The sequence below is a fragment of the Procambarus clarkii genome, chromosome 58 (genome assembly GCF_040958095.1).
Source record: "Procambarus clarkii isolate CNS0578487 chromosome 58, FALCON_Pclarkii_2.0, whole genome shotgun sequence".
Taxonomy (NCBI): domain Eukaryota; kingdom Metazoa; phylum Arthropoda; class Malacostraca; order Decapoda; family Cambaridae; genus Procambarus; species Procambarus clarkii.
In genome coordinates, this window is record NC_091207.1 from 1,444,744 (window position 1) to 1,468,572 (window position 23,829).

At 40.0% G+C, this 23,829-nt stretch overlaps 1 protein-coding gene across 1 annotated transcript in view; it reads right to left on the bottom strand.

Moving 5' to 3' along the window:
• Positions 1 to 23,829, bottom strand: part of LOC123751887 (ryanodine receptor-like) — a 359,023-nt gene that overhangs the window by 16,410 nt on the left and 318,784 nt on the right. The window contains 5 exon segments of the mRNA XM_069306475.1: positions 11,300 to 11,431; positions 12,542 to 12,721; positions 15,328 to 15,601; positions 16,070 to 16,259; positions 23,144 to 23,389. Coding sequence (XP_069162576.1) covers positions 11,300 to 11,431; positions 12,542 to 12,721; positions 15,328 to 15,601; positions 16,070 to 16,259; positions 23,144 to 23,389 — 1,022 coding nt within the window.

The window sequence follows — 23,829 nt, forward strand, 5'->3', positions numbered from 1 at the left end:
GTCTCGCTTCCGTGGAGGGTGCGTGGTGTCTGCCTCCCGGTTTCATCCCTTTGACCTTCCTCTCTGGGTAGTTAGTTCCGGGGAGCCGACGGGACTCCTCCAAAAAACCAGGGTTGACTGTAATGAAACGCCATTTTCTAGGTGAGACCCGGAGGTTCCCCGACAACTCTCCCTCCCTCCGGTCGGCGTTTTTTCGCGTGTTTTGACATCCAACCTCAGAACTGATGGGTGGATAGCCGGCGTGGGAGGTCTGGGTCTTCCCCTTCCCCCTCCCATGGAGGGGGAAGGGGAAGACCCAGCTGCGCAGACAGCGGCGCGGTGACGTGTGACGTCATACTAGTTTGCTTGTTTTCTGTTGGGGAGTTCAATCCACTAGTTCGGCTTTTGGTAGCAATTTTAACCAGAATAGGGGTTTGTTTTTGAATGCTTAGCTTTCTGGATGCTTGACTCGGTCGATGGCAGACATAGAATGCTTCCAACCACACGGGGGATTCTATAGGCCATTGCTCCCCTTGCCTCTCTGAGGGGGCCAGGTTCTGGCCGTGGTCCCCGGTAGGCCCTAGAACTCCATACACATGACTGATGCCAAAGTCTGACATTAGCATATCAGCCTGGTAAAGCTCCGAGGAGCCTCCGGGTCTCACCCAGAAAATGTCGTTTCATTACATTCAATGCTGGTTTTATGATCTGTGATGCAAATAAACCTAATTGTTGCCAATAGTCAGTTACCCCTGTTTGGAGTCATATATATGGTAGCATGTCTCTGAATGTCTTTTAGTTTGTAGAATTGTTTCTTGAGCTGTGAACATCATACAGCTCCTACATACTCCAAATTCGATCTCACAAATGATATGAACAATTTACTTAGCTTTCTCAATTCAGGTATTTAAAAGTGATTCTGAAATTCCTAAGCCTGACCACTGGCATATATTATGTATAAGCACAGGCTCACAGTGCTCCGGTGACAGTTACCAACCAAAACCACTCCTAGATAACTTTCTTTGTCAGAGTTCCTTTGTATCTTTTTATTTAATTTATAGGTAGCATGTGGCCTGATTTCCACTATTTCATATTTCATTACATGGATTTTATCCAGATTGACTTCTATCTTCCATATGTTTTTACATTCGCTTTGTTTGCCTAGGTAAATTTGAAGGTGATGGCAATCATCTGGAGCTTTTATTCTCACCAGTGTCTTAACAATATCTGCACAAATTCTTGCAACTCTGAAACCTCTGGCAGTTCGTTTATATTGACAGTGAACATACCTTATTCAAGTACTCCACTAGGTACATTTCTCTAATCTGATAAATTTCCTCTAATTACTGCTCCAAATTTTCACTTGGTTGGAATTTATGTATAATAATAGTACAGTAATTATATAAATAATAGGAATAATATAAGTAATAATAATATAAGTAATAGTAATAATAATAATAATTGATTTAAGCCAGAGCACATGCACCCATACATAAGATATATGAAAGAAGGAGGTAGCATAGGTAAAAAAGACCAGCAGTGTGGCTGTGTGTGCTCGCGTCCAGACATGGCCTACAGTCCGCTTCTCTGTAAAAGCCTCTGCTAAATTCCACATAGATGCAGTCAACCCAATTATCTCTTTCCTGTATGATCTCTGTGGCTCTTTCATAAAATGTAAGTACATTAGTTACACAGGATCTTCCCATCTAAAAGGCATCCTCTCGGTCCGTTAAATGTAATTTCTTTCCAGGTATTATACCCTTTGAATTATTTTTTACCTAATGATTTGATAACCACATTTGTCAAAGACAGAGGTATATAATTTCAAAATATTTTTTTACAACATATTTATATGTTTGCCTCTTTCTCAAGTCTGTTAGGTTCCTCTAAGTTATTGTATATCTGAACAATAACTTGTAGTGGCATGCCACGTTTAAGTGAGCATTCTTTCAAAAGCGAAGATGAGGGTTCATCTGGCCAGGTGGGCTTCTACTTATTTTTTTGAGTCATTTTCTACCAATCCTCTAGACACATTTAGGTAAACTAGATTATGCTCAGTAGTCTGTATTGTGTACAGCTACCTGAAAACCTCCCTTTTCACGAACACTAACTGTTTTTTAGTATTTTCATGCAATTCCTTTACATTATCACGTACCCCGGCTACACCATTATCCTGTAGACCAGCAAAACGATTATCTTGTAGACCAGTAACACCAATATATACATCACTCATTCTTAAGATGTATTTCCTAACAATTATGTTGATATTTCTGGAAAAGTGGGAGTAGCCAGTGATCAGTGAGTAGCTGAGAACATGAGTTGAGTATATTGGATGGGAGACACCTTTCAGACAACATGGTATGCGTATGTGAATTAAGTCTTCAAGTTTGGGTGTATACATGAGGCCAGGTAGGCGAATACCATGAGTGCATGAGAGTGTTGGCACGTTGACCAATAACTGAGGTTTACAAAGCCTCTTCCGTTGTTAGAGTTCTGTGTGTGAAGATGTAAACTGATGTTGCTACAAATGTTACAAACAAACTATTGAATGTCATAATAAACAGAGGCCGAACCCACTTAAGAGTTTACTCTGCCAACTGGTGCTAGAAAAGCCTTGAGCTGGTGGAGTGCTCCTCGTACACAGGCACTTGATATTATCATCTCCTGGGATAATAATGGTAAGTTTAATGATTTTTGCTTAGAAATAATTTTAAAGAAAGGTGGAGAATTATTGATATTGTTAGTGTTTCAATAGAAATGAAAAAAAAAACAACAACAGTATTTTGAAGACGAGCATATTACACAGAAGTATAATTAGATAGGAACCAGCGTCTCTGTGTTTATAAACATTTACATAAAGAAATAAATACAATTTTTGCTAAAACATACAAAGACCGGTATATATACATACTGCAATCACCTGAGGTCCACTTTGCTATTAACAATAAAATAAAAGAATATTCATGAGAAATATGTATATACTGTATATATAATCGTTTGTCAATAACTTGTCGAATTATTATCAACATCAGATCTCTGTGTTATAACAGAATTTATAGAAACTTAGCTCAGTGCATGAGAGATAAATAACATTACTCAAAATAGAGATTACCTGGTGAAACAGGTAAGAAATGTGTCATGATCTATACAACTTTCTCATTATAATGCTGCTGCTCCATATGCTACTGAGTCCAATGGTAAATTGTTAGGTTTGTATTCTATCAAGCATGAAAGCTTATATTCTGTCATGTATGAAAGTTTATATTCTGTCAAGTATGAGAGCTTATATTCTGTCCAGCATGAAAGCTTATATTCTGTCAAGTATGAAAGCTTATATTCTGTCAAGCATGAAAGCTTATATTCTGTCAAGTATGAAAGCTTATATTCTGTCACGTATGAAAGCTTATATTCTGTCAATTATGAAAGCTTATATTCTGTAGGTATGAAAGCTTATATTCTGTCAAGTATGAAAGCTTATATTGACAAGTATGAAAGCTTATATTCTTAAGTATGAAAGCTTATATTCTGTCAAGTATGAATCTTATATTCTGTCAAGTGTGAAAGCTTATATTCTGTCAAGTATGAAAGCTTATATTCTGTCAAGTATGAAAGCTTATATTCTGTCAAGTAAGAAAGCTTATATTCTGTAAAGTATGAAAGCTTATATTCTGTCAAGTATGAAGGCTTATATTCCAAAAAGTATGAAAGCTTATATTCTGTCAAGTACAAAAGCTAATATTCTGTCAAGTATGAAAGCTTATATTCTGTCAAGTATGAAAGCTTATATTCTATCAAGTATGAAAGCTTATATTCTGTCAAGTATGAAAGCTTATATTCTGTCAGGTATTAAAGAATATATTCTGTCAAGCATGAAAGCTTATATTCTGTCATGTATGAAAGCTTATATACTGCCAAGTACGAAGGCTCCTATTCTGTCAAGTATGAAAGTTTATATTTCTCTCAACAATGAAAGTTTATATTCTGTCAAGTATAAAAGCTTATATTTTGTCTAGTATGAAAGTTTATATTCTGTCAAGTATGAAAACTTATATTCTGACAAGTATGAAAGATTATATTCTGTTAGGTATGAATGCTTATATTCTGTCAAGTATGAAAGCTTATATTCTTAGGTATGAAAGCTTATATTCTGTCAAGTATGAAAGCTTATATTCTGTCAAGTATGAATCTTATATTCTGTCAAGTGTGAATCTTATATTCTGCCAAGTATGAAAGCTTATATTCTGTCAAGTATGAAAGCTTATATTCTGTCAAGTATAAAAGCTTATATTCTGTCAAGTACAAAAGCTTATATTCTGTCAAGTATGAAAGCTTATATTCTATAAAGTATGAAAGCTTATATTCTATAAAGTATGAAAGCTTATATTCTATAAAGTATGAAAGCTTATATTCTGTAAAGTATGAAAGCTTATATTCCATAAAGTATGAAAGCTTATATTCTGTCAAGTATGAAAGCTTATATTCCATAAGCATGAAAGCTTATATTCTGTCAAGTGTGAATCTTATATTCTGCCAAGTATGAAAGCTTATATTCTGTCAAGTATGAAAGCTTATATTCTGTCATGTATGAAAGCTTATATTCTGTCAAGTACTAAAGCTTATATTCTGTCAAGTATGAAAGCTTATATTCTGTCAAGTGCAAAAGCTTATATTCTGTCAAATATGAAAGTTTATATTCTGTAAAGTATGAAAGCTTATATGCTATAAAGTATGAAAGCTTATATTCTGTCAAATATGAAAGTTTATATTCTGTCAAGTATGAAAGCTTATATTCTGTCAAGTACTAAAGCTTATATTCTGTCAAGTATGAAAGCTTATATTCTGTAAAGGTTGAAAGCCAATATTCTGTCAAGTATGAAAGGATGGATTCTGTCAAGAATGAAAGCTTATATTCTGTAAAGTATGAACTCTTATATTCCATAAATTAAGAAAGCTTATATTCTGTCAAGGATGAAAGCTTAAATTCTGTCAAGTATGAAAGCTTAAATTCTGTAAAGTATGAAAACTTATATTCTGTCAAGTATGAAAGCTTATATTCTCTCAAGTATGAAAGCTTATATTCTGTCATGTATAAAAGCTTATATTCTGTAAAGTACGAAAGCTTATAATCTGTCTAGCATGAAGTTTATATTCTGTCAAGAATGAAAGCTTATATTCTGTCAAGTACTAAAGCTTATATTCTGTCATGTACTAAAGCTTATATTCTGTCTAGTATGAAAGTTAATTTTGTGTCAAGAATGAAAACTTATATTCTGTCAGGTATGAAAGCTTATATTCTGTCAAGTATGAAAGCTTATATTCCATAAAGTATGAAAGCTTATATTCTGTCAAGTATAAAAGCTTATATTCCATAGAGTATGAAAGCTTATATTCTGTATGAGAGCTTATATTCTGTCAAGTATGAAAGCTTATACTCTGTCAAGTATGAGAGCTTATATTCTGTCAAGTACTAAAGCTTATATTCTGTCAGGTATGAAGTTTATATTCTGTCAAGTATGAAAGCATATATTCTGTCAAGGTGAAAGCTTATATTCTGTCAAATATGAAAGTTTATATTCTGTCAAGTATGAAAGCTTATATTTCTCTCAAGAATGAAAGTTTATATTCTGTCTAGTATGAAACCTTATATTCTGTCAAGTATGAAGGCTTTTATTCTGTCATGTACAAAAGCTTATATTCTGACAAGTATGAAAGCTTATAATCTGTAAAGTATGAAAGCTTATATTCCATAAGTATGAAAGCTTACATTCGGTCAAGTATGAATCTTATATTCTGCCAAGTATGAAAGCTTATATTCTGTCAAGTATGAAAGCTTATATTCTGTCAAGTGCAAAAGCTTATATTCTGTCAAATATGAGAGTTTATATTCTGTCAAGTATGAAAGCTTATATTCTGTCAAGTATGAAAGCTTATATTCTGTCAAGTACTAAAGCTTATATTTTGTCATATATGAAAGTTTATTTTCTGTCATGTATGAAAGCTTATATTCTGTCAAGTATGAAAGCTTATATTCTGTAAAGTATGAAAGCCAATATTCTGTCAAGTATGAAAGCTTGTATTCTGTCAAGAATGAAAGCTTGTATTCTGTAAAGTATGAAATCTTATATTCCATAAATTATGAAAGCTTATATTCTGTCAAGTATGAAAGCTTAAATTCTGTCAAGTATGAAAGCTTAAATTCTGTCAAGTATGAAAGCTTATATTCCATAAAGTATGAAAGCTTATATTCCATAAAGTATGAACGCTTATATTCCATAAAGTATGAAAGCTTATATTCCAAAAAGTATGAAGGCTTATCGTCTGTCAAGTATGAAAGTTTATGTTCCGTAGGTATGAAGCTTATATTCTGTCAGGTATGAAAGATTATATTCAGTCATGTATAAAAGCTTATATTCTGTCAAGTACTAAAGCTTATATTCTGTCATGTACTAAAGCTTATATTCTGTCTAGTATGAAAGTTTATTTTCTGTCTAGTATGAAAGTTTATTTTCTGTCAAGTATGAAAACTTATATTCTGTCAAGTATTAAAGCTTATATTTTGTCAAGCATGAAAGCTTATATTCTGTGAAGTATGAAAGCTTATATTCTGTCAAATATGAAAGCTTATATTCCATAAAGTATGAACGATTATATTCCATAAAGTATGAACGATTATATTCTGTCAAGTATGAAAGCTTATATTTCTCTCAAGAATGAAAGTTTATATTCTGTCAAGTATGAAAGTTTATATTCTGTCATGTATGAAAGCTTATATTCTGTCAAGTATGAAAGCTTATATTTCTCTCAAGAATGAAAGTTTATATTCTGTCAAGTATGAAAGTTTATATTCTGTCAAGTATGAAAGTTTATATTCTGTCAAGTATGAAAGCTTATATTCTGTCAAGTATGAAAGCATATATTCTGTCAAGAATGAAAGCTTATATTCTGTCATGTATGAAAGCTTATATGCTGCCCAATAGGAAAGCTCCTATTCTGCCAAGTATGAAAGCTTATATTTCTCTCAAGAATGAAAGTTTATATTCTGTCAAATATGAAAGCTTATATTCCATAAAGTATGAACGATTATATTCTGTGAAGTATGAAAGCTTATATTGTGTAAAGTATGAAAGCTTATATTCCATAAAGTATGAAAGCTTATATTTTATAAAGTATGAAAGCTTATATTGTCAAGTATGAAAGCTTATATTCCGTAAGTATGAAAGCTTATGTTCTGTCAAGTATGAATCTTATATTCTGTCAAGTATGAAAGCTTATATTCTGTTAAGTATGAAAGCTTATATTCTGTCAAGTACAAAAGCTTATATTCTCTCAAGTATGAAAGCTTATATTCCATAAAGTATGAAAGCTTATATTCTGTCAAGTATGAAAGCTTATATTGTCAAGTACAGAAGCTTATATTCTGTCAATTATGAAAGTTTATATTCTGTCAAGTACTAAAGCTTATATTCTGTCATATATGAAAGTTTATATTCTGTCAAGTATGAAAGCTTATATTCTGTAAAGTATGAAAGCTTATATTCCATAAATTATGAATGCTTATATTCTGTCAAGTATGAAAGCTTATATTCCGTAAGTATGAAAGCTTATATTCTGTCAAGTATGAAAGCATATATTCTGTCAAGTATGAAAGCTTATATTCTGTCAAGCATGAAAGCTTATATTCTGTCAAGTATGAAAGCTTATATTCTGTCAAGTATGAAAGCTTATATTCTGTCAAGTATGAAAGCTTATATTTTGTCAAGTATGCAATCTTATATTCTGTCAAGTATGAAAGTTTATATCTGTCAAGTATGAAAGCCTATATTCTGTCAAGTATGAAAGCCTATATTCTGTCAAGTATGAAAGCTTATATTGTGTCAAATACTAAAGCTTATATTGTGTCAAATACTAAAGCTTATATTGTCAAATATGAAAACTTATATTCTGTCAAATACTAAAGCTTATATTCTGTCAAATACTAAAGCTTATATTCTGTCAAATACTAAAGCTTATATTCTGTCAAGTATGAAAACTTTTATTGTGTCAAGTATGGAAACTTATGTTCTGTCATGAATGATAGCGTATATTCTGCCAGGTATGAAAGCTTATATTCTGTCAAGTATGAAAGTTTATATTGTCAAGTAGGAAGTTTACGTAACGATAGAATCCTCTCCGTTGTCAGGAAGACACACTGGGACGTGTGAACTGCCAGGGGTGTTACTAGTCAGTCAAGAGTCGTCAAGGGCTGATGCAGGCAGATGGCGGTGTCAGGGGCTTGTTTAACAATAGAATATGATGTAAAGGGACCTGTAAAGATCGACTAGGGGCTGGAGACTTGACAAAGTAGGGCCGCAGAGCATTGTTAACCAGTCACGGAGGGCTAGGGTGTTGGGGAATAATTAAGACAGGTTGTGGTGTCCTGGGTCAATCAAAGTAAGTTGGGGTGTCAGGGACCACCAATGATTGGCCGAGGGATAGGAGACTGGTAAGCTACAGTGTGCCTATTACCCCATTGTGAGGCGCTTCCCCTCACCCCCGGTTATATATTCCGCTGTACTACGTACCTGAATCTAACCTGTAAAATGAATAGAAACCTCGGCCCAAAAGGTGACGCTGCATACCTAACGTTAATTAATTTAGCCTGGACTTCTCAAACTAGACCTACAGTTTGGAATAGGGCAGAGTACCAGTCCCCAAACCCAAATTTCCAGCTAATCCAAGGCCTATCTCATTCCAAAGCTGAGCAGCCAAGATGGCTGATAGAATGGCACTCAACAGACTAGAGTGGAAAATGCCTAAACTGCACCAGGACATGTATGCCTATAGAACAGGGGTTGGCACAGTGGAATGTATTACCACTCTGTTAGCCCACCTGAATGACAGACCAGGAATACTGATATTCCTGGACCTCCTGAAAGCCTTTGAACTGGCCATCGTCCCAGCTATTTTCTGCTGCCTCCTCGACAAAGAGGTCAAACGAAACCTGCTCTCCTTGACTAAAAACTGTCTCATAAACAGAGAAGCAAGAGTACTATTTATATAGTAGTACATAGTACTAAGAGTACTATGAAGTAGAGTACTTTATGGCACAGTCTCTGAATACAAAAGACATGAAAATGGTACACTGCAAGGAGGTATTCTCAGCCCCCTTCTCTTCAACTGTTTAATGGAAAAAATAATGAGGCAGAAACTCTTACGACACTGCAGGCTGCTAAACTATGCAAACGACTTTGTCATCATCACAAAAGTAAGGAATGCGGTGCACCTTGATGCCAAATGCATCAGTGAAGAGGCAAGGCAGATTGGTATCAAACTCAACCCCACATAGACAAAAGCAATGCCCATAAAAATAGTGACGCCCACCAACCAACTGACAACTTAAAGAGGTCAACCAATTGAGTAGGACACTTGTATACTGACAAGTATAAGTGATACTGACACTTATCAGTATCTAGTAATAAGCATGGACACACATACATTTAAATGCTGAGGTCACTTATTTGAGAGAGAGAGCTGCGACCAGGACGGCAATCCTCAGATCACTAACCTCCTTCTCTGGAGGAGCCAATCTGCAAGTCCTTCGCACATATTATGTACAGGCAGTCATATCAGTGATCGACTATGTCGCACTTGCACTCACAAGCCTATCACAACATCAGTGGAAAAGCTTGAAGTAGCCCAAAATAATGCTATGAGAGCTGCCCCTGGGAACCCTTATGTGGAGCTTCCTCCAAAACTCTAAGACTGGAAACGGGTTTGACCTCTCTTCAAGAAAGAATATCTCAATGAACAGGTAAGAATTATCAGTGACATAACTGTTTCCCCTGATCCAGTCCCAGTACGACAGGCCTTTGTGGTTGGACTTGGGCAAAACAACGGAAACTTTTGGACTGCCAGAGCGGGAAAAGTCCCAAACATACTACAATTATAAAGCTTGATTCTGGATAGAGGTGATTATCCCCACTCAAACTACACTTGTTCAGCACCATGGGAGGAGCCAACCTTCAAAATAGTAATAAAAGGTCTTCCGATGAAAAAGGCTGTCTATGATCCAAAAATCCTAAAGTGCATCATAGAAAAGCAAATGGGCAGCATTGCAGTAGCAGGAGCCATCCACATCTTCACAGACGGTTTGGTTGACGCAAAATATAAAAGAGCTGGTGCTGCTCTTTGCACGGACAGCGGACAGGTCTACTGGAGAATAGTAGGACCAGAATCATCCACCCAAACTGAACTGTTTTGCCATACAACACGCATTCACATATGTGATTGCACAAAACACTCAAAATGCAATCATACACACAGACTCAAAAGCTGCACTTCAAATATTAGGAAAAAAGCAGTGGAAAGACAAAGTGGAAAATAATTACCACCATTTTGTATCTTGGAGCAGTAGCTAAAGGCAAAAGACTCATCATCACCCTATACTAGATCTCATCCCATGTTGGACTCCCATTAAATGAGAAAACCAATTAAACTTCTAAAATAGCAAATCGTCATCCAGTGACCCACAAAAGAATCCAACCCAGCCTAGAGTACAAAAAAACATCACCAAAAAGCTCACACATCTCAACAAAGCTCATCTAGACCAGAGAGTAGCAGAAGGTTCGCGCTCTGCAAATGGTATCTTCAGGCCACCAAGTTACACAGGTTAAATATCACAAAAGGAATCCACAGAGAAATAGCAGTTCGGTTATATAGACTACGTCTAGGTTACAGATGCAACTGGGAGATTGGTGAACCCCGTCAGAGAGAGTGCATCTTCTGCCAAACAATCACACAGAAGCCACTACTTCACTATCTCCTGGAATGTAAAGCAACCAGCGATCTTAGAAGAGCTTTAAGAGTACCTGAATCTTGCAGTAACCAGCCTGAAGCCATCAACACTGCCACTCTTCTGGTCATCAATGAAGGTGTCCAGCAGCTGGACACCCCCCAAAAATACTGTCAAGCAGTGTCCTCCCCAGCAACAGCAGCCTGACAATGTCAACGCGACCTCACCACACAGTATACATTCACTCAAAAAACAAAATCTACCACTTAACGGTAATTCATTAATTGCCACTTAACGGCCACCCAAGAAGTGGCCCGTGCCACTTCTTGGGTGGTTTAATTTCCATTAATCACTCAATCATTAATATTTGCTAATAATATTCAGGTACTGATTGATTGATGAAAATTAAGCCATCCAAGAGGTGGCACGGGCATGAAGGAAGAAAGGAAGACGTGGCTGTGAAAAAGAAGTAAAAATGAGTTAGAACACAAGTTATTAGTAAGAGGAGCGGGGAAGAGAGAGAAAGAGAGATGTGTCTGGGGCACCTACCTTCACTTTGCCCCCTGAGCCAGACTCCGGGGCGGCGGAGGCGCGACTACGGCTGGAGGCCGTGGGCATGATGAGCGTCATGTTGTCAATCTCGTTCTGGCTGATAAAGTTGGTCTCCTCCCGCCGGAAGTACTGAGGATGGCAAGGTATGTACCTCATAATACACATACTTCACTAACAACACACATATCTACATCCATCATTATATATACATTTGAAAGCTAATATTAATATTGAAATGAGTTATTACATCTGGCAGAAATTATATATATATATATATATATATATATATATATATATATATATATATATATATATATATATATATATATATATATATATATATATATATATATATATATATATATATATATATATATGCAAACAAGCCTGAATGGTCCCCAGGACTATATACAACTGAAAACTCACACCCCAGAAGTGACTCGAACACATACTGCCAGGAGCAACGCAACTGGTATGTACCAGTGAGGAACACAAATTTGTGTTCCTCACGTGTGCCCCAAAGAATGAGGTGATTTGATAAAATGCTATGCCCAAGATTACTATCCGAGTGCCGGCGGGGAAGTGGTTCAAATAGCTTCGGCTATCACTTCCTTATGTCCGGTCGTGATGGTCAAGCGGATTAAGGCGTCCCTGTACATACCAGTTGCGTTGCTCCTGGCAGTATGGGTTCGAGTCACTTCTGGGGTGTGAGTTTTCAGTTATATATATATATATATATATATATATATATATATATATATATATATATATATATATATATAACTGAAAACTCACACCCCAGAAGTGACTCGAACCCATACTATATATATATATATATATATATATATATATATATATATATATATATGATTAATTAGTATCAAATTACAAATACATATTTTACAGAGTGAAATTCAGGAAGTTTCCTCATGCAAGGAAACTAACGCTGAAAATGCTGCTTTCCAAGACTGTTCACAATCCCTATCCTTTTATGAGCAAAGGTTTAAGACAACACTTCATATAGTCTCACTCTTTGGCGACATAAACATCATCTTTCAGGACAGCCAGGCCTTGTTATCGCTGCACTCTAAGATATAAAACTACACAATAATGCTCACTAAATTATAAATAGTTTCATGTGTTGTGCACTCCAGGGACACTTGTCACTGCTGTAATAGAGAAATGGTATAGAAAGACTGGCTCTGCTGTCAGATATACTGTACAAGAGTGGATTATCACCTGGGAGTTGGACCATATGTGGAAGATCTGAGCTACACGATTGTACACGTCCTCAGCTTCCGGCACGTCATTCTTGAGCCAGTAGTTTCGCTGCTGATCCACGTATTTGATGAGTAGCAGATAGAAGGCGTAGATGTCTCGTGTCAGTAGCTGCCACTCCTCCTGCAGCTGACCTTCCACCTGAAAGAAATAACATTTGCATTGAGGCATAATATACAAAGAAATTTCAAACATTAAAGCATCGGTGAATGACTTATTGTCATTAAGGAATCCAACAAATTGTTCAAGACTGTCGGGTTTGGACTCCACCATCTTCCCACTCAACTTCCAATTGTCTATCTCTCTGTTTACAAAGAGAATTTTCTAGATTTGATTCAGCCCTTTTGTTTCCTTAGGTTGAATCTATGACTTCGTGTTCTGGAAGTTGCAAATTTCAAGAATTCCTCTGTTAATTTTGTAGATTTATTTATTTATTTATAAGTATATTTTGGTAGCAGTTTTCTTGAAGGCTGTTACAGAATCGACACCATCGTCGGAGTGTGGAGTGGCGATTTCGGCGAAATCTATGGGTCTGCATTCCCTTCCTTAATATTGTGGGCTACGTAGACAACTCCATCTGTTGGTGGTGGCCTGGTATGAATGGACGGCTCCAATTTCCTGACCGAGTCAGAAGAGGGGTATATATATTTCCTGCCCCAGTCAGAAGAGGGGCATACGCCTCCCACCCTCTGGTGGGTCGCATATCAAGATCAGCGCCATCTAGGTCGTGGCTACAAGTCACAATATCATGTCTCCGGTGAACGAGTGTTATTCCATGGTTACCCAGTGTACTGTCCATCTGGCTAATGACGTTTTTATGTCCACAGAGGTGACATATGGAGGCGATTGACCTGAGGAGGGCAGTTTACCTTGGGCAGTCTACGAATCCTTAGCTTGGTCCTGCAAGAAGACTAAGTAGCCGCAGTCGATCCGAGCAGTGTGTGTGTTAGCTGCTGGTATATGCAGTGCTAACTTGGGTACACAATGGCACACAACTCACGTGCATATTGGAACAGCCGGCAAGTCCCAGGCCCACAGCCCGATAAGTCTCAGGCCCACAGCTTGGCAAGTCCCAGGCCCACAGCCAGGCAAATCCCAGGCCCACAGTCCAGCAAGTCCCGGCCCACATTCTGGAAAGTCCCAGGCCCAAAGCCTGGCAAATCCCTGGCCCACAGCCCAGCAAATCCCAGGCCCACAGCCCGGCAAGTCCCATGCCCGGGAACATTCGGGCCCATAGCCCCAGAACAGCCAGTTACCGAGACAGGTACAGTAGCCCAGAGACCCAACTGTAAACAGATTGACTGATGAAGATTAAGCCATGCAAGAGGTGACACGGGCATGAGCTGCCCATACAGCCATACACAACAGCAGGGAAAGCACAATGATGTAAGGAACCCAAAACGCAAGAGGCAGATTGACAGAGAACAAGAAACAGGAGACCTAAATGCTTTATCTCTCACAATGAAATTTCGTCCACTGCGGTTACAGGACCGAAACAAGCGACGCAAACTAATGCCCAACTGGTCATAGTTCAGGGAGGCCGGGTAGAGGTAGCGTCTTTGTGACACTAACACCGACGCCCGAGCTGATAGCCAGCCACTCGGCGAAGAGAGGCGTGAGTCTCTCGGGACAGTCACTCACACCAAAAACACCCTCCTTCAAAGTGTCAGGAAGAGAGGAAGAGGGTCATGGAACGTAGTGTGTGTCCCACGTGGGTCATGGAGCGTGGTGTGTGCCCCACGTGGGTCATGGAGCGTGGTGTGTGCCCCACGTGGGTCATGGAGCGTAGTGCGCTCTCGTGGGTCATGGAGCGTAGTGTGTGCCCCACGTGGGTCATGGAGCGTGGTGTGTTTCACATGAAGGCCTGACAAATGAGTGAACAGCACTTCAGATTTGTAGTCCTGAGGTTTCGGGTTCGATCTCCGGTGGAGGCGGAAACAAATGGGCAGAGTTTCTTTCACCCCTGATGCCCCATTTCACCTAGCAGTAACTAGGTACCTGGGAGTTAGACAGCTGTTACGTGCTGCTTCCTGGGGGTGTGCAACAAAAAAGAGAGGCCTGGTCGAGGACCAGGTCGCGGGGACGCTAAGCCCCGATATCGTCTAAAGATAACCACATGGGTCATTGAGTAAGGCGGAGTCTCCAACTTGATCCTGCCACCGTGCCACATCACGGAGTTATTGACGGGGAAATCTCAGAAAAATGTTTAACTCAATCCCAAGCCATAAATGTTCCTAATCTAAAGAATATTATCAAACGTACATACTAAGGAATTGTGCACATTTTAACGAGAAAATTATTTAATTTGTTAATAAGAAAAATTTTATAAGTTTAAAAATTTAAAAAATTTATTTAGAAAAATTTATAAAAGAGAATAATTCAACAATTTTACCTACATAAATTTGTGTAGTTGCCCACTGATTTATGCCAAATTCGTGTTTTTGTTTGCATTCCTAATAAGAAAATAGGCTTTTCCATTAACCACTACAGTCCTCACAGTCTTGAACAGGAACGAGATATCTTTGAGACCTTTAAATGTATTTCATGCATGACGTTTTCTTGTGCAGTGTGCACACGACTGGAGAAACAAGTTATTTATTTTATATATGTTTAAAATTGTCACTAAATCATTTTGTGTGCCTTTATGTACATGTAAAAGTGTGTTTTGCATGTTCGTGCGTTTGCATGTGATTTTGTTTAATAGATTTTATGTGGAGGTGAAGATGGTATAAAGTGCGAGAACTCACTTGGCTAGTATCCTCGGTGGTGGACTTGAGGAAGCTTCTGAGGTTCTCCTCCTTGTTGAACATGTGCTCGGTGCGCTTGTGGACGCGGTCAGCCAGGGGCAGGTAGGAGTCCCGCAGCAGCTCCTCGCTCGAGTTAATGATGATCTGCTGGGTGTAGCCGGCGATGCGCGTCATCCAGGGAGCGTTCTCCACACCCACGTTGTACATGATGAGTCTCAGCACCAGCCTCAGCAGCTGGTTCATGTGCTCGCACGTCACCATCGACACGTGGTTCCTGACAAACAGCGTAAATCACACAGGTTAGTCCAGTTATAAACAGGGATAAATGATAAGTTAGGCTACAAGCAAACAGGATTCCTGCAACCAGCAGAAGCGCCATTAACAATGCAGACTCATGTGGCTGTTGGCATCACATTTCCCAGATTTCTTTATTCAACAATAACCTCATGACCAAACCACACACCAGACGATGAAGAGACGACGACGTTTCGGTTCATCCTGGACCATTATCAAGTCGATTGTCACAGTTGACTTGATAATGGTCCAGGACGGTCCGAAACGTCTTCCCCTTATCTTCTGGTGTGTGGTTTGGTCATCATATCTTCAGCCCCGTTATTGTGACTCATCGTCTCTTTTTGTAGCTTTTTTCCTTACATTTGTAAGTGAACATGTGTAGTGTACAGACATCAATATCGTTCCTTTCCTTGTCATGAGCAAGTGAAGAAGTGTACATAAGACTCACCCCTCGGAAGGATTGACGTTGTCTGGGCCTTGGTTCCACCAGAAGGGGAGGTAGGAGCACAACATAGGCAGCAGCACGTCAATGTTTTGAGGCTGGTCAACGTGCTTTGTCTCTTCTTCCACAAACTTTTCTACCTGCTTTAAGACGGTTTCCAGCGTGGGCATTGCCGTCTCCATCTTAACGATGATTTCTGTTCAAAAGTAAGGAAGAAGAAACCAGAATGGTCGGTAAAAGTTGGACAAAATGCTTCTTAGAAGTAAGAAAACACCACAACAGCAACATTACAGCACTTATACTCGGCTCTTTGACAGCTTCACAAAGTCGTATTATCAACAATTCAAATAACAAGACGTAATTAGTCCTGTTTCTACACTCATGCTTTATTAACAAATTGCTTGACTTTTCACAGCTGCTTGCAAAGTTATTTCCGAAGTTGGAGGAGTACATATATACTCTTTTACATCTATTGACCTCAGCCATAAACTTCGCTCTACCTGAAAAACTAACTTTGTTACACTATATAAATAAATTCTTTTTCTGCAATGTCTAGCACAAAACTGAGATAATCAAATGACTGCTTGTATAGCATAGTAGTATGTAAACTGTTGAAGTGTTATCACCGTGTAAATTGCTGAAGTGTTATCACCGTGTAAACTGGTGAAGTGTTATGACTGTGTAAACTGGTGAAGTGTTATCACCATGTAAACTGGTGAAGTGTTATCACCGTGTAAACTGGTGAAGTGTTATCACCGTGTAAACTGCTGAAGTGTTATCACCGTGTAAACTGGTGAAGTGTTATGACTGTGTAAACTGGTGAAGTGTTATCACCATGTAAACTGGTGAAGTGTTATCACCGTGTAAACTGGTGAAGTGTTATGACTGTGTAAACTGGTGAAGTGTTATCACCGTGTAAACTGCTGAAGTGTTATCACCGTGTAAACTGGTGAAGTGTTATCACCGTGTAAACTGGTGAAGTGTTATGACTGTGTAAACTGGTGAAGTGTTATCACCGTGTAAACTGCTGAAGTGTTATCACTGTGTAAACTGCTGAAGTGTTACCACTGTGTAAACTGTTGAAGTGTTGTCACTGTGTAAACTGGTGAAGTGTTACCCCTGTGTAAACTGCTGAAGTGTTATGACTGTAAACTGTTGAAGTGTTATCACCATGTAAACTGATGAAGTGTTATCACTGTGTAAACTTGTGAAGTGTTATCACCGTGTAAACTGCTGAAGTTTTATCACTGTAAACTGCTGAAGTGCTGTTACTGTGTAAACTGGTGAAGTGTTATCACTGTGTAAACTGGTGAAGTGTTATGACTGTGTAAACTGGTGAAGTGTTATCACTGTGTAAACTGGTGAAGTGTTATCACTGTGTAAACTGGTGAAGTGTTATCACTGTGTAAACTGGTGAAGTGTTATCACTGTGTAAACTGGTGAAGTGTTATCACTGTGTAAACTGGTGAAGTGTTATCACTGTGTAAACTGGTGAAGTGCTATGACTGTGTAAACTGGTGAAGTGTTATCACTGTGTAAACTGGTGAAGTGTTATCACTGTGTAAACTGGTGAAGTGTTATCACTGTGTAAACTGGTGAAGTGTTATCACTGTGTAAACTGGTGAAGTGTTATCACTGTGTAAACTGGTGAAGTGTTATCACTGTGTAAACTGGTGAAGTGCTATGACTGTGTAAACTGGTGAAGTGTTATCACTGTGTAAACTGGTGAAGTGTTATCACTGTGTAAACTGGTGAAGTGTTATCACTGTGTAAACTGGTGAAGTGCTATGACTGTGTAAACTGGTGAAGTGTTATCACTGTGTAAACTGGTGAAGTGTTATCACTGTGTAAACTGGTGAAGTGTTATGACTGTGTAAACTGGTGAAGTGTTATCACTGTGTAAACTGGTGAAGTGTTATGACTGTGTAAACTGGTGAAGTGTTATCACTGTGTAAACTGGTGAAGTGCTATGACTGTGTAAACTGGTGAAGTGTTATCACTGTGTAAACTGGTGAAGTGTTATCACTGTGTAAACTGGTGAAGTGTAACTAGTGAGAGCCAGGCTTAGTACTCCGCTACTAAGCAATGTGAGGTGCCTCCCTGCCCACCCTCTGAGCCATACCTCAACATACAGTGGCTGACTAGGTAAAGCTTTATGACTGAGTGCGTTAACTATATAATCTGGTGAACGGTAATAACCACATTAATTCGTGATGTTTACTGACTCTATACACTAGTGAAGTCTGGTATTTATATCATCTGGTGAAGTGTAACTTATCCACCCACCGACACACCCCTTTACGGAAGCGTAAAGGGATGTGTAAACTCCAAAATCACAGAAATTGTTGTTTTCGTCGAATTTAATACATTGTGATTCTGACGTTTCCTGGGCACAAGTCTCTATACCTTAGAGAGGTTTCTTAGCTTCCAATGTTTCTCATTAGAGAAAACAATGTTGTTGTTATTTACAGTGCTAAGAAAAGATAACTGGCTGGTATGATAACTATGTTATCTAGTGCAGGGTTGCAACATCTGTGTGAGCTGATAACATTAAGTGAATGAGCGAGTAAAGTGCTCACTTGTAGTTGTCAGGAGACATATTTTTCCTGCTCTCTCGTGCACTGAATGAAGTACGAAATTGCATAGTGCACCAGTGATGTGCACCGTGATTCAACTTTCTGAATATAACTTTTCCACAGTCGCGTTGGGTGTCGTTGGACAGCCCGTGACATTTGCTAGCCATTGATGTCACTCTGATCGCTGTATCAGGTCTGTGAAGGAAATTACAAGAGGGAGTTGATTTCAGGGAAATTTTTGTACAAGTCAAGTGTAGAGAGGGAGATATGGGGGGTTAACGGCTGTAGACCCCCCCCCCCTATCACGTGTCCATCTTCTGAGAGAGGGGGGTAGCGTTGTGAGGCAGGTGCGCCATTGGCCAAGGCTCCTGGGCCTCAGGAATGCTGAACCGTGATTGGTCAAGACGCTGAGGGGTGCCGCATGGTATCTCCGGGGCCGTCTTGGCGGGAAAAAAATATTTTTACCGAGAACGTTGCTATGGGAGGAAGTACTTTTCCGTGCTAGGCCAGGCATCGGGAAATACCACCTGCAACGTTACTTAAGTCACGCCTATCATCTTGCTATCTTTCCGTGTGCCGTCCGTAAGAATCCGGTAGATCGGAAAGGTGCATGTACCGAACCAGTGTGAACTTTTGTCATCTAAGCCGCGTGATTGTGAGACGCCATCTCAGAGCAACTGGACTGAGTGAGGCTGTTAATTATCGGCCTAGGTTAGTGACATCTGCCGTCTGTCATATCTGGGCTTGAAGGTACTGCAGTGAGACGTGCTAGAGAAGGTTTCAGTGTTATGAGAGAAACCTTAAAATTCCTAATTCCGAGGAATTAGAAAGGAACAGTGAAGGACTCCGTCTCGTGTACCGTGTAACACTGTGTACCGTCGTATCCTGGGGTACCGTGTCAAGTGGATGGGTGTGGTACTGCATCCCCGCTGTGTAATCTGTTGAGCTCGCACCCTGGTCTGCCTAAGCCGGCGTGTTCGCCCACCTGGTCTCTCTGTGTGTGGAGCTAACGCTGTGGTCTAGGACCTCGTGCTCCAACTGACCACGTGTAGGAAGTGAGGACGCCTACGTCATCATCCAGCAGCAGCACTGGGAGTGTGGATGACGTGTATGTGTGTGTGTGTGGCGGGCCCGCGAGATTGATGACGTGTATGTGTGTGAGTGTGTGTGGCGGGCCCGCGAGATTGATGTCGTGTATGTGTGTGAGTGTGTGTGGCGGGCCCGCGAGATTGATGACGTGTATGTGTGTGAGTGTGTGTGGCGGGCCCGCGAGATTGATGACGTGTATGTGTGTGAGTGTGTGTGGCGGGCCCGCGAGATTGATGACGTGTATGTGTGTGAGTGTGTGTGGCGGGCCCGCGAGATTGATGACGTGTATGTGTGTGAGTGTGTGTGGCGGGCCCGCGAGATTGATGACGTGTATGTGTGTGAGTGTGTGTGGCGGGCCCGCGAGATTGATGACGTGTATGTGTGTGAGTGTGTGTGGCGGGCCCGCGAGATTGATGACGTGTATGTGTGTGAGTGTGTGTGGCGGGCCCGCGAGATTGATGTCGTGTATGTGTGTGAGTGTGTGTGGCGGGCCCGCGAGATTGATGACGTGTATGTGAGTGAGTGTGTGTGGCGGGCCCGCGAGATTGATGTCGTGTATGTGTGTGAGTGTGTGTGGCGGGCCCGCGAGATTGATGACGTGTATGTGTGTGAGTGTGTGTGGCGGGCCCGCGAGATTGATGACGTGTATGTGTGTGAGTGTGTGTGGCGGGCCCGCGAGATTGATGTCGTGTATGTGTGTGAGTGTGTGTGGCGGGCCCGCGAGATTGATGTCGTGTATGTGTGTGAGTGTGTGTGGCGGGCCCGCGAGATTGATGTCGTGTATGTGTGTGAGTGTGTGTGGCGGGCCCGCGAGATTGATGTAAGTACACTGTTTCCGTTGTGGGTAATAAAACTCTGAAGCTGGGGTCGCCCCCAGTGTTCCGTCTGTCCTCTGTCCCAAGTAGACCACCTAGTGAGGTGAATGGGAATAGGAGACGTGTGAGTCTACCCTGTTTACCGTCACCAAGTTGGGGTTGAGCCCAACTGTGGGTTTGACGTGTGTGACGACACCGAGAGACACATTCAGAGGTGGAATAAAGTGAGTTATTTGCTTCTATTTTCTCTATGTGCCATGTATGTAATTTGCTGTAATTTAATCTTTTTCAGCAGTGAAAGTGGTAACAGGAAGGTTTCCCTTGGTTATAAATAATTCCCATTATTATATTGGCTAGCGCTTATTTTACTGTTGTGTTGTGGTAAAGTGTGAATTATTGGTAGATAATTTACTGGGGGAAGTCATTTACAAGTTTTGCCGTGAGTGGCAAGGATGTACTGTGATGTACCGTGTGTAAACCGTAGACAAGTTTGTCCTTGGTGGAAGGCGTTGTGTACTGTGAAGGATTCCGTGAGAATTAAAGTCATTTAACGTCACCGGGGGTCACGATTTACTTAACAAGGTCACTTGTTTCGTTGAACATTGTTGTGATTAACGTAGAAATGTGTAAAGGCAACAGTCACAGTGAAGTTCACGCAGTGGAGAAATTGTCAAGTGAAGACTAACGTATGTTAACGATTTAACGAGCTGTCGTTAATTGATTGATTAACGTAAGGGGTTGACGGTCTACTATGATGGGAGTCAATTGCACTGTAATTAAGCTGCTGTAATTCGTTGGACTGCGGACAGAGAGATTAAGCACTCGTAGCTAATTAAAGATAATTAGTAACCGCCATTTAGTGAATTCACCAGGTGTTGATGTTGTTGTTTACACGGAGTGTTGTAACCTTGTGTGTGGTACAGTAGTCTACCCTCGTTAAGGTAATCTTGTCGTAAGACCGGAAGTGAACTGTCAGTTGAGAGACAGTAGGCTTTATCAATACTCGTCTGAAATAATAGGCTGTTGTATTCAGTAATTAATTGGGAATAACTCACCGAATGCTTGACTTTCAAGTTGATGTAATTAATTGATTTACGAGTTATTGCTGCCATTTAAGTGTCGTTGAGACACGTGTGTGTTAACGTAATTGTTTAAATTCAATTAGAGTAACTTTTGTTGTTGATTGTCCTGAGAGACAAGTGTTAACGTATGATTTTTATAGGGGTTATCATTCTTGGATTAACCGCCTTGTTGCTTGGTACCTCGTTGAGGGCAGCGAACGCCAATCAAGTTTTGTGATTATAGTATTTGATCACCGGGAAGCCGTGACAATATTGATTGCAAGCTTGCGTCACCAGTGGGCACCACTGTGTTCAGTTAGTGTCATTGTTCAATCAGCGACGACGGGATAAGGATACCGTGGGTCCATCAGGCTGTTGATTAGTTGTTCTTTAATGTGTCACTGGAGTGACAGTAAAGTAACGTAAAGTCTCTGTGTAGTAGTTTTAGTTCTTGTTTTGTGAATAAATTGCTTGTTATAGAAAACGGTCGTTTACGTCAAACCTTCCAATATTACTGCCCCACATTTCATGTTCTGCAACGCTTTGCCTGCTTATGTTCATATTAAGTCTGTATCTAAAGCTCGAGTCCATTGCACAGCACCACACTTCTATAAATAAGAGGTGAGAATCCGTCGGCTACCCTTTATTAGTTGTCAACTAGGAGGAGCCAGCGACCTAAGTGACAGGTGTTACCCGAGTGGTTTCGCCTGGCGGTTTGCTCCCGCGGTCCTATGATCTTAGGCTTTAAGATTAAATATCTGCCACTGCCAGCTCTTGCTGTTTAAGGTCTGCCTCTCTTGCGAGGTAGTTACGATTAACGTAACATCAATAGGACTTAATTCTTTTGATAATTGTCAAAGAAAAAAAATCTCACAGTAGTGGGTAAGCAGTAATGATTAAGTAAAAAACTGTTGAACTTGAATAAGTATTTGTACCTTATAGTAAACTGAAGTAGACTAGTTAAACTTGCAAAGTAGACTAGTTAAACTGGTAAAGTAGACTAGTTAAACCTGGTAAAGTAGATTAGTTAAACTGGTAGACTAGTTAAACCTGGTAAAGTAGACTAGTTAAACCTGGTAAAGTAGACTAGTTAAACCTGGTAAAGTAGACTAGTTAAACCTGGTAAAGTAGACTAGTTAAACTGGTAAAGTAGACTAGTTAAACTGGTAAAGTAGACTAGTTAAACTGGTAAAGTAGACTAGTTAAACTGGTAAAGTAGACTAGTTAAACTGGTAAAGTAGACTAGTTAAACTGGTAAAGTAGACTAGTTAAACCTGGTAAAGTAGACTTGTTAAACCTGGTAAAGTAGACAAGTTAAACTGGTAAAGTAGACTACTTAAACTGGTAAAGTAGACTAGTTAAACTGCTAACGTAGACTAGGTAAACTGGCAACATAGACTAGGTCAAAGTGGTAAAGCAGGCTGAGAAAAGTGGTCAAATATATGTAGTAGACAGACAAAGTAAAGAGTGTATGCTAGGGGGAAAGTGTTGGTGAAGGAGTGGCTGACGGGGATGATGATGATGTAGGTATGGACTGACCTTGGGCTTCCAGGGACTGGTCAGCGATGCGGTTATGAATGCTCCAGGGATTGTTCTTGTTCATCATGGGCTCCAGGTACGCCACGGGAAAGGTAGCGGCGAAGGCTCCCAAACAGTTGCCGATGGAGGGTCGGTGGCGGTCCAACTCCTTCTTCATGAAAGTCTTGCCGCCATCTAGAGTGAGGTCAGTTCCCAGCTGGTAGAGGGCGGCGAGGATCTTGTAGCACGCCACCTGGATCTCGTCCACTGTCACCAGCACAAGTTACTCATAAATCTAAACTTCCGCTACTATCATGTATGCAGCAATATTAGTCTAAGTGCAACTGATCGTACAAACCAATCTCTTCGTTATAACAAAAGCGTGTCAAATATGTTCAGATTATTGATGACCAGACCACACACTAGAAATTGAAGGGACGACGACGTTTCGCCACCTTCCACCTTCCTCGCCGCTTCCAGCTTGCCCTTGCCTCCCTGAAATCTAACAACTCTATTCTTATCTTTCCTTCAGACAAAAGCAATTCGGTGGTTGTCCTTGACCGTGAGGACTACCTCCGAAAAGCAGATGTCTTGCTCTCTGACTCTCACACTTATGCTCCTCTGACTTCTAACCCTTTGGATCGCCTCAAAACTTCCTTTAACCGCAAACTAAGACAGCTCTCTAGTCTTTGCCCTCCTGACTTTGA